The sequence below is a fragment of the Orcinus orca genome, chromosome 2, assembly GCF_937001465.1.
Source record: "Orcinus orca chromosome 2, mOrcOrc1.1, whole genome shotgun sequence".
Taxonomy (NCBI): Eukaryota; Metazoa; Chordata; class Mammalia; order Artiodactyla; family Delphinidae; genus Orcinus; species Orcinus orca.
In genome coordinates, this window is record NC_064560.1 from 127,187,908 (window position 1) to 127,203,888 (window position 15,981).

At 58.5% G+C, this 15,981-nt stretch overlaps 2 protein-coding genes across 7 annotated transcripts in view; both read right to left on the bottom strand.

Moving 5' to 3' along the window:
- Nucleotides 1-977: 977 nt before the first annotated feature.
- CDH24 (cadherin 24) lies at nucleotides 978-11,477 on the bottom strand. Of its 2 annotated transcripts, none has more exons than XM_049705263.1 (12): nucleotides 11,333-11,477; nucleotides 9,477-9,780; nucleotides 9,002-9,296; nucleotides 8,691-8,810; nucleotides 8,447-8,614; nucleotides 8,089-8,276; nucleotides 7,488-7,741; nucleotides 6,205-6,341; nucleotides 3,750-3,871; nucleotides 3,555-3,666; nucleotides 2,892-3,140; nucleotides 978-2,441 (listed from the first exon to the last, which is right to left on the bottom strand). In XM_049705263.1, exons 2-12 carry the CDS (start codon nucleotides 9,675-9,677, stop codon nucleotides 1,867-1,869), a joined length of 2,421 nt encoding a protein of 806 aa, XP_049561220.1. In that variant the 5' UTR covers nucleotides 9,678-9,780; nucleotides 11,333-11,477; the 3' UTR covers nucleotides 978-1,866. The 2 variants fall into 2 exon arrangements, with proteins under 2 accessions (XP_049561220.1, XP_049561221.1); XM_049705264.1 differs by having other exon boundaries at nucleotides 979-2,366; nucleotides 11,333-11,476.
- A 937-nt stretch (nucleotides 11,478-12,414) lies between these two features.
- The window catches only part of ACIN1 (apoptotic chromatin condensation inducer 1), a 33,163-nt gene continuing 29,596 nt past the window's right edge, over nucleotides 12,415-15,981 (bottom strand). For all 5 annotated transcript variants that reach the window (XM_004283176.4, XM_033411587.2, XM_004283175.4 and 2 more), the window contains 6 exons: nucleotides 15,595-15,740; nucleotides 15,102-15,209; nucleotides 14,854-14,961; nucleotides 14,297-14,621; nucleotides 14,085-14,185; nucleotides 12,415-13,357 (listed from right to left, as the gene is read on the bottom strand). In XM_004283176.4, coding sequence (XP_004283224.1) covers nucleotides 13,031-13,357; nucleotides 14,085-14,185; nucleotides 14,297-14,621; nucleotides 14,854-14,961; nucleotides 15,102-15,209; nucleotides 15,595-15,740 — 1,115 coding nt within the window. In that variant the 3' untranslated portion in view covers nucleotides 12,415-13,030. The remainder of the gene's footprint in view (nucleotides 13,358-14,084; nucleotides 14,186-14,296; nucleotides 14,622-14,853; nucleotides 14,962-15,101; nucleotides 15,210-15,594; nucleotides 15,741-15,981) is intronic.

Sequence of the window (15,981 nt, forward strand, 5' to 3'; positions counted from 1 at the left end):
CAGTCTGCTCTCACACAGGCCTTCAGGCAGGCAGGGGCCCGGTTCCAGCCTTCAGCAGAGTCAATGACAATGCCAGCATCGGAGCAGGGTCCTTGTTCTCCCACCGCCTGGTTGCCCTAACCAAACGGCGTGGAAGGTACAAGAAGGCATCTTCCCATTAGAGCAGCCATCCCTGATTATCTGCACTCCGCACTTGGAGGGGAAGGTCACAAGGACCTATCGTGACCCATCTACTTGAGTCCCCAGGAGCCCTGCCTGGAGTTACGAGGCATGGGTGTTAATTCTGGTTGCCGGGTGGACCCCTTGTCTGCTTAGGGAGTGCACGGTGAGAGATGCTGGCCACCCGCTGGGCTCCCACCCCAGTTGACTTTGATTCAGCCCTTCGAACAGCCCGCCTCCCTGGTCCCTCTCCCTCCTCTTTGTGCCCACAAAGAGTAAGACCAGAGACTGGGAAGAATAAAAGGTGGGGCAGCAGGCCCCAGGTCCACTGTGACTGTGCCACCTCGCCCTGGCCCACCCTTTCTCCAGCTGGGACCACAGGCCCCAGGAGGCACTGGCTTACCCCCTCTGCCCTTCCCCACCCATACTTATTCCTAGTCTAGAGCTCCTCTTCCTCTCTTCTTAGTCTTTTATAGCTCCCCCTTTTCTCCACTTTCTCCTTCCCACTTTCCCCTCTGGCCAATCTCCACATCTTAATTTCCTTGGACAGTTTGAGACCAACAGAGAACCCAGAGGTTGTGGGGGTAGAGGTACATGTCATTATCTCTTTCGTCCCTGTATGGTGTCAACCCAAAGCCTCCTCTATTAAGGGGACTTGAAGTGACTGTCCCCCAAAGGAGAAAGGAGAAGGGGTCGAGGGGGTGGGCTTAGGCCTCTCCTCCAGCCCTTTGGCACAGTGACGCTCTTACAGACACCTGAGTGCAGAAAGGAAAGCAGGACTCCAGCTTTACAAAATAAAGTGTTTGTTTATTATGAAATTAGAGATGGAGGCCCCTCCCCTTCCTCCCTCTTCCCCCTCCCCAGCTGCCTCCCTCTTTCCTTCCCATCCCTCCCCCTGGGGCCTGGGAAGCACACAAGACAATGCCCAGAGCTAGGTTGCCCAGGGCCGGCTGACGGCTGGGCAGAGCTCCAGGGAGGCGGCCACGTTGGGGGCTGGAGCTCTTGCCCCGGGAGGTGAGCTGGCTCCCTCTCTCGCTGGAGGCCAATGGAGCCAGGATGAGGCCATGAGTGATGGATGGAACCATGCGGGCAGACCAGGTCTGCAACGACAGGAGAGCCCGAGTGAGAGGTGGGGCGTGAGGGAGGGCTTTGGGCCACCCCTGTGTTCCACATAGTCTAGGGACACTGACCTGGGGCAGAACATCCCCTGCAGGAGGGTGGGCAGCAGTGGCTGGAAGTTTCTCTTGTTTCTGGGATGGACAACGGAAGAAACCAAAAAGGCAGTCACAGGGACCCACAGAGAATGCGGGCAGATGTGGGCAGGAGACAGACAGAGAACGTGTGTGCGGGCACGGGCGACAGACAGAGCCGTGAGTGACAGATTTAGAATGGGGGAGACCAAAACAGAGCCACAAGAAAGTGGAATCACAGTGAGAGAACGGAGAGATTCAGAGTCTGAGCCGCACAACGCAGTCCCAGACAGGGAGAGTGTCAGAGACAGAGACAGAGATCCCTGGAGAGAGACGAACAGACGACTCAGGACGAGGGAGGTAAGGGGGAGGTTGCCCTGGGGAAGTGGGGAGGAGGGACATGGGGATCGGGGAGGCCTGGGGACCCCTGGGCTGCTGCCGCCTGCCTGGACCCCGGGGGCTCACTCAGAGGGCCTGTGCAGCCGCCACGCTGTGGCGGGCAGGGCCAGGCCGGCTCTCAGGGGGCCGGGGGCTCCTTGGCCCCGTAGAGCTCGGCCAGGGTGCGGAAGAGCGGCCCCCAGTCGTCCAGCGGCTCAGCGGGGCCCGGGGCGCCGCCGATCTCGCTGCCGGAGCCCAGGGAGCTGAGGGAGCCGCAGGAGGAGCCCCGGCCCTCGTAGCCGTACACCTGCACTGAGTCGTAGGGTGGGACGCTGGGGTCGTCGTCCGCCCCGCGCAGCCGCAGCGCCAGCAGCTGCGCCACGTCGGCGGGGCCGGGGGGCCGGGGCTGGCGCGGCGCCCTGGCCCAGGGCAGCACATCTCGGCGCGCGGTCGGGCCGGGAGCCAGCGGGGCGGCCCCGTCGGGGTTTTGCAGGGCGCTGATGTCGAAGGCCTCTGTGTCCTCCTCGCCGCCGCCCTCGTCGTCGTAGGTGATGATGTTCTCACGCACGTCCTCCTCCTCCAGCACCATCAGGGCTTCCTGCTTCTGGCGTCGCAGGGCCACGAAGAGCACCACCAGGGCTGGGGGAGAGGCGCACACGGGCCGCTGAGCCGGCAGGGCCAGGCGTGGGGCAGCCTGGTTCCAATCAGAACGGCCTAGGGGTGGCAAGCCCTGGGTTTGACATCTGGCAAAGCTTGTTTGAATCCTGACTTCAACCCTTTACTCGCTGTGTGACCATGGAAAGTTGCTTAACTTCCCTGAACGTCTTTCGCCCTTAGATTGCTTGTGTGGAAAAGAGGGAAAACATATTTACCCCTCAGCGTTGTTGAAAGGATGAAATACCAAGCGCTGTGCCCAGCGCCACACGGGGCCCAGAGTCAGGGCTCGATAAACAGTTTTTATGGCTCATGACTCTCATTAGATTGACAGGCCAGGGATATGAGGCCAGAGCTTTTGTCTCGGATGCAGGAGGCAGTGGGAGAATCCAGGCATGAGGGTTCCTTCGAGACCTAGGATGGATTTCCCTGTGTCCAGTGTCCTCGTTCCTCTCCACACACCCTGCAGGCCTGGACCCCACATTTATGTCCCACTGTGGCCTGACTCACCAAGCAGGGTTCCCACACAGGTGATGATGGCGAGCAGGGCCCCGGTGCTGAGCCCAGCAGGTGAGAGCTGAGCCTCGGGCCGGCAGGAGGCCACGGAGCCATCGGGCCGGCAGCGGCACACGCTGACAGTTACTGTGGCGGTGCTTCTCAGTGACGGCTGCCCCCAGTCCCACAGTTCTATGGGGACCAGGTAGGGGGCCTGGCGGGGCGGGGCGGGGCGAGAGGGCAGCAGCAGGCTGGCAGAGCCGTCTGTGGGAGAGGAAGGTGTTGGGTCACCTCCTGGGACACGTTCCCAGTAAGGTCGTTGCAGTCCCAGTAAGGTCGTTCCCAGTAAGGTCGTTGCAGCCCAGGGTCACCTCCTGGGACACGTTCCCAGTAAGGTCTGTGGGGAAGGTTTGCAAAGAGCAAAACCACATCCACCCTGTGTTGGTTTTTTTCTTGCCCCACTGCGCGCGCGGCTTGCAGGATCTCAGTTCCCCAACCAGGGATTGAACCCAGGCCACGGCAGTGAAAGCCCAGAATCCTAACCACGAGGCCACCAGGGAACTCCCCAAACCACATCCACCTTCTGTTGGGTGGAGGGCCCAGGTAGGCAGGCAGGGCCAAGGGTGGTAGAGGAGAGGAGGGAAGCAGGCACGGGCATGGTTGTAGGAGGCTACCCACCTCGGTTGTCCCGTACAGTGAAGTTGGCATCGGGGTCTAGGGGACCTTGAAGGGAGATACGGCTATTGTTGCCGACTTCATCTTTGTCCAGGGCCCTGAGGACCTGAATCAGCTGGGAGGAAGAAAAGAAGCCTTGTACGGAGTGGGCAGCTGGAGAGGTCTTGAGTTCCCGACCCCCATGCCTCAGCGGCTCACCTGGCCGGGCGCTGCAGATTCACACACAAAGGTGTCGTAGGGCTCCGCCAGCTGGGGAGCGTTGTCATTCTCATCCAGGGTCTGGATGGCCACTTGCACCCGGGAGGCCTGCGCGGAGCTGTCTGAAGCCAGAAACACAAACACGTACACCCCATGCAAGCGCACACATCACAGTTACACACAACACACGGGGTGTGTGGGCACGGATGCCACACGCAGCACATAGCGTGCATGTGGGATACATGAGATGACGCATGCAATATGCAAGTAGCAAACAATGTTGCGAAATGAATGGAACAAGCGCATACGACAGCCATGTGGTACCCGAGATGTGTGCAATACATATACCATATACACTCAACAGGAGTGTAGCACCCAGAACATACATATACAAGAACCCACATGCAGGGTACACGTGCCATAAGGAAAGGTAGACAGAGGATGCATACCGGATGCACACAGACAGTAGCCATGAAACATACAAACACATTCATACCGTCCATTTGACGTACACTCAGTGTTTTAAAACAAATGCAACATACATGAAGTGAATGTTCGATATATACAGTGAATGTAGTATCACGACCCCCAAGAGGCAGAGAATGCGTTTTCATGCACAAAACCGGTGGACACACACACACACACACACACACACACACACACACACACCATTAGAGGTCTGGGAGGTTGTGGTGTAGCAGTGCGTATCACTTAGAGTTGACCTTGGGGAGGGAGGAGCTACGTGATACTCAGGGGCAGAGCCAGGCCACCCTGGGTACCACAGCCAGACACAGGCCCCCTCGTCATTGGGTGGCTCCCACCATTACCCTGCCTTGCTTCTCACTGCCCGTGGCATCCAAGAGAAAATGGAAATTATGCATCCCTGCCTGCCCCAGTGTTCACCTCCTCTAGGCTAAACCTCACAGTTCCTTTGGTCTTTTCCCCGAGTTGAGGGAGAGCTGGCTGGCTTTTGGGAAGGTGCTGAGCTGACAGCCTGGGCAGAGGAGCAGACTGCCTGGTTAAAGGGTCTGGGATACCCTGAGATGGGATGGGGCTGGGGCCCATTCCTTCGCTGCAGTTAAGGCCCAGGGCCTGCTAGTCAATACTGGGGTGCAGGATTTGGCAGGAGATGAGAAGACACTGAAGGGAATACACACACACACACACACACACGCAGGGCTACGTATATACAGGCAGCCACAGACACGCTACTTATACCACAAATACACACAGGGATGTTCACACAGACAGACACGCATGCACTGCCACAGAGCTGCACGGTCATAAACATAAACCTATCTACATACAATTCGACACGTATGAGAGGCAGAGGAGACAACAGCTGAGATTCTGCAGCCTGACTGGGACTGAGGCCCCACCACTTAATGTCTGTGTGACCTTGGGAAGTTACTTAACTTCTCTTTGCCCGAGTTTCCTCCCTTTAAAATGGGGGAAAAAATCGTACCTTCTTCATAAAGTTGTGGTGATGATTAAATGAATTAACCCACATTTGGTACTTAGAACAGTGTCCGATACACAATAAATAGTAAATTATTACTATCTGCCCACAAACACATGCACAAAACAATATATACAAACAGCTACTTGTATCTATCACTATATACATCCAATTACACATATGCACAAATAATATAAATACAATTCTATACACTCAACTATGTACACATATATGCAGCTATAGACGTATACTCACAAACATGGGTATGTATGTATATGTACTTTCCACACGTATGGAATCATACACGTGTAAGTACACACCCACGTGTACACACACACATAGCTCTTCACTGACATGTACAAGTACGTATGCACACAGTGACAACTTCCCTAAACAGGACACAGACGGCAAACGTAGGAGACCCTGAGGCATAAGCAGGCGTGGTGAGGAGAGGTTCATAGAAGGGAGGGAGGTCTAAGGCTGAACCACACTACTGGTGACCGGTGACTGACATGGGCAGTGCATGGAGTTGGTCCCTCTCCCCACCCTTGAGGGCTCCTGGCAGGGCTTCCCAGAGAGGGGCTCCTGGCACCACCTCCCCACCCCGGCCCCGGTCAGCTCCCAGAGGAGGGGCCCAGCCCCTCCCTGGCGCCCCTTCAGCCTGAAGCAGAGAGTGGGCCAGGCAGGGTCTCACAGGGTGCGGGAAGCTATTCAAGGTTAGATTTATTTCCAGGTTGGGGAAAGTCAGGTATGGGAGCCAACTGAAAGTGAGGGGAAATGCTCAGGCAGACCCACTGTGCCCAGCCCAGGCAGGAGACCAGAAGGCCTGCCTGGTGGTGATGATGCAGGCTGGGGACCCAGTGGCTGTACGCTGGGTGAGGGTGTGATGGCACTAGCTGCCCTCTCCCACCCCCATACGTCCATGCCCAGGGACGGCCCCTCTGCTGGGAGGCTGCTGCCTCCTCCCGGTTCTCCCAGGGGCCCAGGACTCCTCACCGACTTCTGTGGCCAGCACTGTGAGGTTGTGCCAGACACGAGCCTCGCGGTCCAGGGGCACTGCCGTGCGGATGGTACCATCTTCAGGCTCGATGGAGAAGCAGTGCTCCGGGTCCGTGTCGGGGAGGATGGAGTATCTGGGGAGATGGCGTGGGGCTGGGGGCTGATCTGCGGCAGGGCCAGAGCTTGCAGCTACCCCTCCCTCCCTCTGTTCACCTTGCTGGGCCTCATGGCTCAGCTGGGCAGAGGGCCTGAGCTGGCCAGAGACGCGCACCCAGAGCCATAGTTCACGTTAGGGTCCCCTCAAAAGACAAATATCCCCGGGGAGTCATCAACATCAAACACCTGTCCTAACATGCCGGGGACTGGGTTTCATGGGCGTGCAGGGAGAGAGACAGAGGTGACGTCGGGTAAACACTGCCTGTCTTTCCGACTTCTGGGGCTCTGCTCTGGGGACCAGGGACCCAAGTTCTAGCCCTGCTCTGTCTCAGGCCAGCTGTGTGACCTTGGGCAAATCTTTTAACCTGTCTCCTCAACTACAAAATGGGAATGACTCCCTCAGTGCTATGACAGGGATGCTGGCTGGGGCGGTGGAAAGAGTGGGTCTTCTTGGGGCCAACAAGTCCGGCATTGAATCCCAGCACTGCTACTTACTGACTGTGTGACCTTGGGCAAATGACTCAACCTCTCAGGGCCAGGCCTCTAAAGCAGGGGTCCCCAAACCCCGGGCTGCGGACCAGTACTGGTCATGGCCTGTTAGGAACTGAGCCACACCGCTCGCGTTACCGCCTGAACCATTCCCAACGCCCCCCCAACCCCCCTCCGTCCGTGGAAAAATTACGTTGCACAAAACCGGTCCCTGCTGCCGAGAAGGTCGGGGACCGCAGCTCTAAAGCAACCGGAGCTGAGACAGTTACTACCCTTATCTACTATCCGACTCTCACAGGTTGTTGGAGAAGGAAATGTTATCAAGCGGGTAAAATGTGAAGCGCTGAGCGAGCGGTCAGTAGCCGTGGCCATCAACTGATCCGTCGCACTCATCAGATGAGGTTCCATCTGCTCGCACTGCCACCGGGAGGCGCTACTATCATCCACCCAGAGGGATGGGTGGAGAGTGTGGGAGGGGTCAGCAAGGTCCTCCAGCCCTGCCCTGGCCCCAGGCCTGCAGCCAGGGAGACTTCTGCCAGGAGGTGAGCGTGATTTGCAGTAAAGGGGGCACATCCTCGGGCGGGAATAGCATGCTGCTGGGCCCTGGCCCTGAGCCCACCTGCACCCCAGCTCACCTGATCGGGCTGGCCTGGGAGTCCAGGTCAGCAGCTGACACCTGGCCCACCAGGGTCCCGGGAGACTTGTTCTCGGGGACTGCCAAGATGTAGGCAGCCTGGGTGAAAGCGGGTGGTTCTGGGGCATCCTGCACAGCCACGCGCACTGAGGCCACGTCCTTGAAGGGCCCTCGCCGTAGGTAGGCTGGGTCGATGAGCGTGTTGGTCGCCTCCACACGGAAGGAGTAGGAGCGACGGGTCTCGAAGTCTAGGGGCTGTGGTGAGGGGGACGGAGTGACTGAGGCAGGGGGGAACCCGGGAGGTGGGCACCAGAGGGGCAGTGGCCTCGGTGGTTGGGGTGGGGTGGGGCGCGGGTTACTCGGTCAGAACTCTAGGTCTGCCCCCAGTTCCGTCACAGACTTGCTCTGTGCAAAGTCCTGAGCCAGTCACTCCCCCGTTCTGGCCCTTAGGCCCTCATCTGAAAGACGAGGAGATGACCGTAATCTCTAAGCTCCAACACAGGGATCCCGACCGAGCCTGTTCTAGCCCTGTTAGAAGCGTGTCCCATGGGGCAGGAGGCAGGTGTGAGTGGGTCCGCAGCGCTAGCAGACAGGAGGCTAACCTTGCGGACAGTGAGGAGGCCATCTCGACCCCGGGCGTCTGTGCTGATGCTGAAGGCCTCGGACCCCTCCCCATCCAGGATGCTGTATGCCATGAGGGCGTTGTCCCCCAGGTCTGGGTCCTGGGCCCGCAGCCGGCCCACCAGGGTGCCCGGCCCAGCGGTCTCCACCACGGAGAACTGGTACAGGCCTTGGAGTGGATGGAGGGAGACGTTCTGAGAGAGGTCCCCGGTCCTCCTCCCTCCCCCAGCACATCCTTCTCCCAGGCCTGGCTGGGGGAGGGGTGGGGGAGGCTTCTCCCGAGGCTGTAGGGCTGGGGGGCGGTCAAAGGGCGGCTCAGGCGGGGCACTTGTCCCTTACTCTGAGGGAACTTGGGGGGGTTGTCGTTGACATCGCTGAGGGTGACCGTCACCGTAGTGCTGCCCGACAGCCCCCCCATGTGGCCGCCCATGTCCTTGGCCTGAATCACCACCAAGAACTCCTCCTGTGTCTCGCGGTCCATGTTGGGGATGGCGGTCCGCACCACTCCTAGGGGGAGAGACGACGAGTCAGGGGGTGCCTGTCCCCACGGCTGCCCTACCCGCCTCCCAAGCTCTATCCTCACCAGTCTGGGGGTCCACAGAGAAGAAAGGCAGTCCATCCAGCACAGTGTACACCAGCTTGGCACTGTTCCCGTAGCTGGGGTCATCGGCATCGTGAGCAGTCACCTGGATCACTGATGTCCCTGTGGGGGACCCCGGCACTCCGCTCAGCCGGGGCAGAGCCAAGTGGGGAAGAAGGGTAGATGGGCGGGACCCAGACATGAGTGGGGCTGAATTGCAGGAGGTGGGTTCTGGGGTGGAAAGCAGTCGGGGAAGGAGAGGTGAGGGCACTCTAGGAGATGGGATCCGGGAGGTCCGGACCTGGGGTACTCACCGACGTTGGACATCTCGGGCACTGTGGCGTGGTAGGGCCCAAGCGGAAAGATGGGTGGATTGTCGTTGATGTCTTGCACCTTGATAATGAACTCCGATGGGGGCTCCAGGGGTCGGTTGGAGGCTCGGTCCACAGCTTGGGCCAGTAGAATGTACTGTGCCTTCTCCTCCCGGTCCAGGCTCTTGGTGACATGGATATTGCCTGTGGCCTCGTCAATCACAAATACAGTGCCTGCCCCCTCTCCGGTCAGCAGGTACTTGGTGCGGCCCTCACCCCTGTCCACATCTGAGTGCAGCTGTAGGGATCGGGGAAACATGGCAGCGGGTTCCAAGCATAGGGACAGAAAGTTAGAGTCTAAATCTAGGACTGGGTGGAGTGTTGGGTGTCCTGAGGGACCAAGGTCATTGCAGAAGTGAGGAAGTTGCAGGGCAGGGCCTTGAGGGTCAGGGTAGACATGGGAGGGGTGGATCCCTACCTTGCCAATAAGGACAGGCTCTGGTCCGGCATATTCCTCAATGACAAAGAACTGGTTCCACACCCAGCTCCGTCGGGTCCGAAGCAGTGCTGGTCCTGGGGCCCCCCGGGACCCTGCCCAAGCCTGGGCTGGGGCTGCCAGGCGCCCCATGCAGCTCCAGCCACTCAGCCAGGTCAGCAGGAGCCTCACCAGGTCCCCCATATTTGGGCTCAGCCAGGGCTCTGTTCACTGCTCCCGGGTGCTGAGGCATGAGCTGGCTGGGGCAGAGGGGCAGATGCTTTGGGGCTGCCCCATGGATCCACACCTGCAGGATGCACAGCTGTTTACGGTTAAGGAAACCCTTAAACTCTTAAACCTCCCCAAAGTTAGATGCGGAAGATCACACCTCCAAGGAACCAGACGCCCCACTGCCCAGAACCCAGACTAAGACAGAGAGCAGACAGTCTGATCTTTCCCTCCACCCAGGCTCTGCCCATATTCACCTCCAGCCCTCCAAGCTGATAAATCTCCGGCCACTCAACTCTGAGTAGAGAAGCTTGGGAAGAAGATAGGAGAGGGGATGCTGGGAGGGCTTGGAACCCCAAACTGGCCCCTCTGCTCCCAGGGTGGGCATGCAGCTTGGGGCTGGAGGAGATGGGGGCTACCAGGGAAAGGGCTTAAAATCCAGGGATTGGGATTCATGGAGGTGGGGTCTCAGGGCGCCTAGGTCAGGCTGAGATGACAAGCAGGGCAGCCTCAGACAGGGTTGAGAGCCTGTGAAAGTCCGTCCTCCACAGGCACTCCGCCTCTCCAGAACCTGCCCCCGGCACACAGCTAGCTAAAGTCCTTGAAGGGGGACTGGGCTCCCGAGGCAGAGTGGGGGGCCAGAGCTGAAAGAAGAGGGGTGGTAGAGGCCGAAGACTGGGGAGGGGGAGCAGAGGCAGACCCAGAGGCTAGAGACACAGCGTGATTAAGGATGAGACCAAGACTCAGGGACTGTCAGACAGAGACAGAGACAGAATGGCAGCAAGAGACAGGAGGAAAGAGATCAAAGGAGGTAGCCTGGGTGCCTGAAAGGCAGAGAGGAGTCACGGGTACCAGGATTGAGAATGGGTGGAAGAGGGGGCAGAGGGGCTTTCAGTACGTGTGATGACCAGGAAGGGGCAGCTTTAGCTGCCGGGGTCAGACCAGGCCGCCCCGGTGCGGAACTTCATTCTGGGAGAAGGGGCAGCCAGGAGGGGCTGTGGGAAGGAAGCTAGAGGACCCTTCCCACCACTGTCTCCTCCCTCTCCTCCAACGGGCACCCCTCAGGTGGCTGTGGCTGCGCCCCTCCTCCCCTAGAGCAGACATACACCTGACAGTCCTTTCCTTCCCGAGGGAAGAGGGAAGCCGGGGGCCAGAGAGGGAGGCGGGACGGAGAGAAGGAAGGCGATTAGAGGACTGGGAAACAGGATAGCGGGAAGGGAAGGGAAGAGGAGAGCAGAGGGAAGGAACGGGGAAGGAAAGGAAAGCGGGAAAAAGAAAAGACAGGAGAGGAGAGAAAGGTGGAGGAAGAAAAAGGCAAAGAGGAAGAGATGGAGCAAGACAGGGCAAGAGGGAGAGAGAAGGGTTGGGGAGCCAGGGAAGGGGCAGAAAAGGCAAACAGGCAGAGAGAAGGCAGGATGAAGAGAAATCGAGGGAGATGAAGATGGGAAAAAGAGGGAGCGAGAGGTGCGAGGGAAGAAGGGAAAGCGGTAGAGCGCGGGAGAAGGGAGCCGGCAGTGGGCTCCCAGTCGCGGAGCGCACCGTTCACCGCTCTGAAGACACCCGCAGGCTGCGGGCCCCCTGCTGCCCCTCCGAGGATTCCCAACCGCGGGCTCCAGGGCAGGCGCCCTTACCTGGCAGTGCCAAGGGGCCCAGCCCGGTGGGGAGCGCCCCCGCCCGCCCCCGTCGCCGGGTCCCGGGGGCGCAGCCCCGAGCCGATCGGAGCGGGCGCCGCGGCTCCGCTGCAGGTCTGAGCAGCCCCGGCTAGAACAAGGGAGCGAGACGGAGGGGGCGGGGGAAGGAGGCTCCGCCTGCGGAGGAGCGAGGCGCCTCCGCGCCGCGCGGGAGGGCCCAGCCTCCGACCCTCCCCGGCCAGCCCTGGCCGCGCAGCGGGGGGCGGGGGCGGTGCCTGCTGCCCGCCCCCTCGGCGCTGCCGGGCGCATACAGATGCGGTGCCCCTCCCGGGCCGGGCCCGCAGCGCCTGGAGGGGCACTCGGGCGGGAGGGCTTCCAGGCCACGGCGCCAGGCCGTTTCCGAAGAGCTAGCGGAGAAGGCGCACCCGGGAGCGCGAAGCGGCCCGCACGCCCCCCGCAGCCGGGCGAAGGGCGAGCGCACAGTGAGCAGGGGAATCTGGAGCCCACTGCGGAGGCCCGGCTCGCCGCCCCCGGACCAGCCTTGGAGGCTGCTGTGGACCCCGGCCGTGAGGCGGCAGCATTTTGGGAACCTGTGCAGGGAAGGGTAGCGGGCCGGCTGGGGGCTTTAAGCACAGCAGAAAGGTCCAGGGAGTCCGCGGGCTGGGCCCAGGGAACAAACAGGGCAGGGACCGAGGCGACGTCGGCGGGAGGGCACGGAGCCTTTTTGGGAAGCTCATTTACAGGAGCCTACTGAGCGAGCGGCTGCCGCCCCCTGGTGGCAGTTATGGGCGGCACCTTGAAGGTAGTGACCAGGTGACCAAGTGCCTCTAGCACAGCACCGGGACACCCCTCTTCCCAGGGCGTCTTTCCCTCGGCCCTCCAGCGAGGAAGATCCACAGCTGTGTGTGGCTAGAGCGGAGGCAGGGATGGAGGGAGGGTGGGAAGTCCCTGCTCCAGGAAGCAGCAGCCTAAGTTAAGGGTATGGAATGCAAGCAATGCTGGCTGCACTGCATGCTGCAGCCTCCCCTTCAACATGGCTCTCACCCAGGCCCTGCCCAAGGAAAGCCACTCAATCACACTAGTTAAAACTAAGTCAATTTTATTATTTTCCATAGACCACATCATTTAATAATAAAAAAAATAAAAATAAAAATTGAACAAAAGGAAAAGGTGGATATAAAGTGGAACCGGTGGGCAGGAGGCATGGGCTGCAGGACCAAAGAGACTGGGAACTGCAGGGGCCCTGGGACTCAGGAGGAGATGCTGATTCAGCTCATAGGTGACCCAGTCCTGGCCCCGGCTGTTCCCAAAAGGGGGGTGCAAGTACCAAAGGAGGTGGTGAGCAGGATGGAGGAAAAACGAGAGAGAGGTTTGGGGCTCCTGGCTGTTCCCCAGCTCTGGGCCAACCACCTCCCTCCCTAACATAGCTCCTCCCTCTCACAGACTTAATGGGAAATGAGAGGGAGGAGAGGGCTAAGTCCCAAGAGATAGATTATGGGGGTAGGGTGGGAAGATGCCCACTGCTCCATTTGGTATGTGGGGACAGGTGGCAGCCAGACTTCAGCACTGGGCAAATGGTGTGAAAGACCCCTGGTTCCAGGGTGGTGGAGATTGTACCTATCCCTCTGTGGCCTTGAAGCCCCCTGGGGCAGGGTGGCCGGTGCCTGCAGCTCTCCCTAGTGTTCTCCCGGCTAGCGGCTAGCGGCGCCCACCCCGGTCCCGCACAGGTGTGCTCCGACTCCGGCTCCTGCTGTGGCGCTTGGTGTCTCTGCGGTCCCTCTCCCTGCCTCGTTCCCGGTCCCTGTCCCTCTCCCGATCTCGATCTCCCCTGTCCCGCTCCCTGTCCCTCTCTCTCTCCCTGTCCCTCTCCCGGCTGTGCTCTCGCCGCTTCTCTCGCTCCAGCTGTCGGGTCCGTTCCCGCTCCGCCTCCTTCTCCCGCTCCTTCTGCTCTTCTTCTTCTTGCTCCTTTCGCCGCTTCTCCCGCTCCTTGGCCCGTTCAGCGCGCTCTGCCTCCTTCTGAACAATCTGTAGCAGGCAGGGAAGGCAGAGAACAGGTACCTCAGCCCTGCTCACATGAGTCTCACCTGGTCTCCCTGCACCTGGACCCTGCACTCTTAGCTCGGGACCACTGTCAGCTTTCCTGCTATGCAGGAAGGGGCAGAGCCTCAGCAGTCACATCTGTCCTCGTCTCAGAGCCCCAAGCCCTCCTCCCAGTCTTCATCTTTTATGCCCACGACAGGTAGTGGCACCATCCATGCCTGGCCTCTGGTATTTCCTAAGCTAACTCGATGTGAACAAACCTCTATTCTCTCTAGTGTAGCATAAACCTACAATTCCCAAAAGGCCCATCACAAAGAAACGGAGATTTAAAAAGCTAAAACCCCTAGAAATTAGAAAGAGAAACAGCTGAGTTTATTAAACACAGATTTCTCAGCTAACTAAAATCAACTTCCAAGAAGCACGGTTGGCACCACCAGCTTCCTGGGACACACACAGAGTTCCGATCTCGTGTCTACCTCTATCCTTTATGGGTCTGGCTTCTCTATGGCCCACTCAATCAACTGGGTCTTAAAACTGCCTCTTTCTGTGATGCTTAGCTTCTGCCTTATTATTCTAAGCCAATACCTGGGCCTATTCACTCTCGTAGTCACATGACTCTCCCCTTGCTCACTCCCAAGCCTTGATGTAGCTTGGCAGGTGGTTCCTCCTGAGCTTGAGAGTGCCCCCTCAAGGCAGGAAGGCGTGTGCTCACCTGGCTGTCAGTCAGTGGGAGCCAATAGATGCAGGGAGCTGCCTTGGTCTTACGGAAAAGGTCATCCAGCAGCTTGGCAGGTGGTTCCTCCTGAGCTTTCTCTGAGGTGGAAGAAAGTGAGTCAGACTTGATGCATATGACTCTGTGCCCCGTCCCATCTGGGTCCCTTTCCCACCTACTACTGAGTATGTGTGCCCCCCATAGCTAAGTACCTTTCTTCTCACTCTTCTTTTCTTTAGACTTTGCGCGTTCCTTGCGGCGGCGGTCACGGGACCGTGATCGGGAACGGGGCCCTTCTCGAACTTTGTCCCGATCCCATTCGCGCTCTGATCGCGTTCGCTCCCGCCGCTCCATCTCCCGTTCCCGCTCTGCCCACTGTTCCCGCACCGCCCGCTCCTGCTCCCGCTGCTCTGCCCTGGGGTGCTGTGGTGGCTGGGCTGGGGGCGGGGGCGGGGGGTGCAGCGGCCGTGGTACCCCCTGCTCCTCTGTCTTAGTTTCAGAGGGACGGTCCACCAAGAGGCCTCGGTGATAATCCAGCTGCGGGTAGAGGAGGGACAAGGATAGTCAGGATGAAGATGACATCACTCCCATTGAAGGAGCCCAGGTACCAGTGAACAGACTTTGGAGCCCCATGGTTCAACTAAAGGAACCAAAGAGGAGGGAAAAGGAATCTCAGTGACGCCAGGTTTGGCTGGGATCTCAGCTGGAATCTAGTGGATACAGCCTCCCCTGCCCCTACCCGCCTCCTTCCTTTCCTTTGGTTTCTTACCTCATCTTGCTCAGCATAGTCAGCACAGAGGAATTTGGGGTTGGACTGGGGCCATTTGACCCCATGTAGAGCTGTGCGGGTGGCAACTGCTTCCTCTACTGTCGAGTACTGACAGAGGGAGGGAGAAGGCAGAGGGTCACAACAGGCCTTCAACCCTTCCCACTTGCCACAATGCCCTCAAATCTGCCCACGATGGTCACAAAAGGAAATACAGGCCACAACCTAGAGAATCAGTTTCTTCCCCTCACCGTTACAAAGCAGTGAGATTTGATCTTGTCAATCCAGAAAGCCTCTTCTACCAGAGTTCCTGTACGTCCCAACAATTCCTTCAGTTGGCCTAAAGTGAAGGGACGAACCTGCCAATGAAAACAAAATTTCAGGGTCTTAAAGAAGGCAAGAACTATACTCATGTAACTAGTCTGAAGATCTCCCACACCACTGTCACAGGAGTATAGCTTCCAAGTCTGGGTGAGGCCAGAGAGGTTAAGAACCCTCCATCAGGAATGTGAGAAGAGTGGTAACACTGTCTGAGACATCATGGGCCAGGCTCTCTACAAATTCTCAAGACAACCCTGCAGGGTGATACTTTTTTCTCCCCATTTTTCAGATGAGACAGGTTGTGTGGTAAAATAACTCACTCAATGAGTGAGTAACCAGCAGATCCAGGAGTTGAACCTAAGAAACATGAGTCCAAAGCTCAGACTCTAAACCAAGCTGTACTGTGGGAAAAAAATGACTTACCAAATTGGAGATGTGGACGATGTTACTGATCTTGCCCCGGGGTGGGGAGGGCACTTGAGCAGTCCGGACTGGGTCATCAATTGTAATGGAAACTCCCGACTTCTGCTGGCTAATGGAACGTCGAGTTAAGGTATCTCCTAAAGTCACTATCAAATAGAGCACAAGAATGACTTTCAGCAGGGAGCAATGCTGGCTCTTTCACCTCCAGCAGGACTTTAAAATTCCCTACCAGTAGTCACTGTCCCATCTAAATGTGCTGAGCACCTGCACTGTGCAAGGTACGGTCCAGGCTGATCTCCTCATTGTGGAGATGCAAAAATTAAACAGATTCAAACCTAGCCCTCAAGCAGCTTGATAACTAGGAGAAGACATGTGTAAAATACTAGA

Coding starts and splice junctions, on each gene's coding strand:
- CDH24 (XM_049705263.1), bottom strand. CDS start 9,677: ATGGGGGACCTGGTGAGGCTCCTGCTGACCTGGCTGAGTGGCTGGAGC. Junction 8,811..9,001: donor GCCCGAGATGTCCAACGTCG/GTGAGTACCCCA, acceptor GGTCCCCCACAG/GGACATCAGTGATCCAGGTG. Junction 6,342..7,487: donor TCCCAGGCCAGCCCGATCAG/GTGAGCTGGGGT, acceptor CCATCTCCCCAG/ATACTCCATCCTCCCCGACA.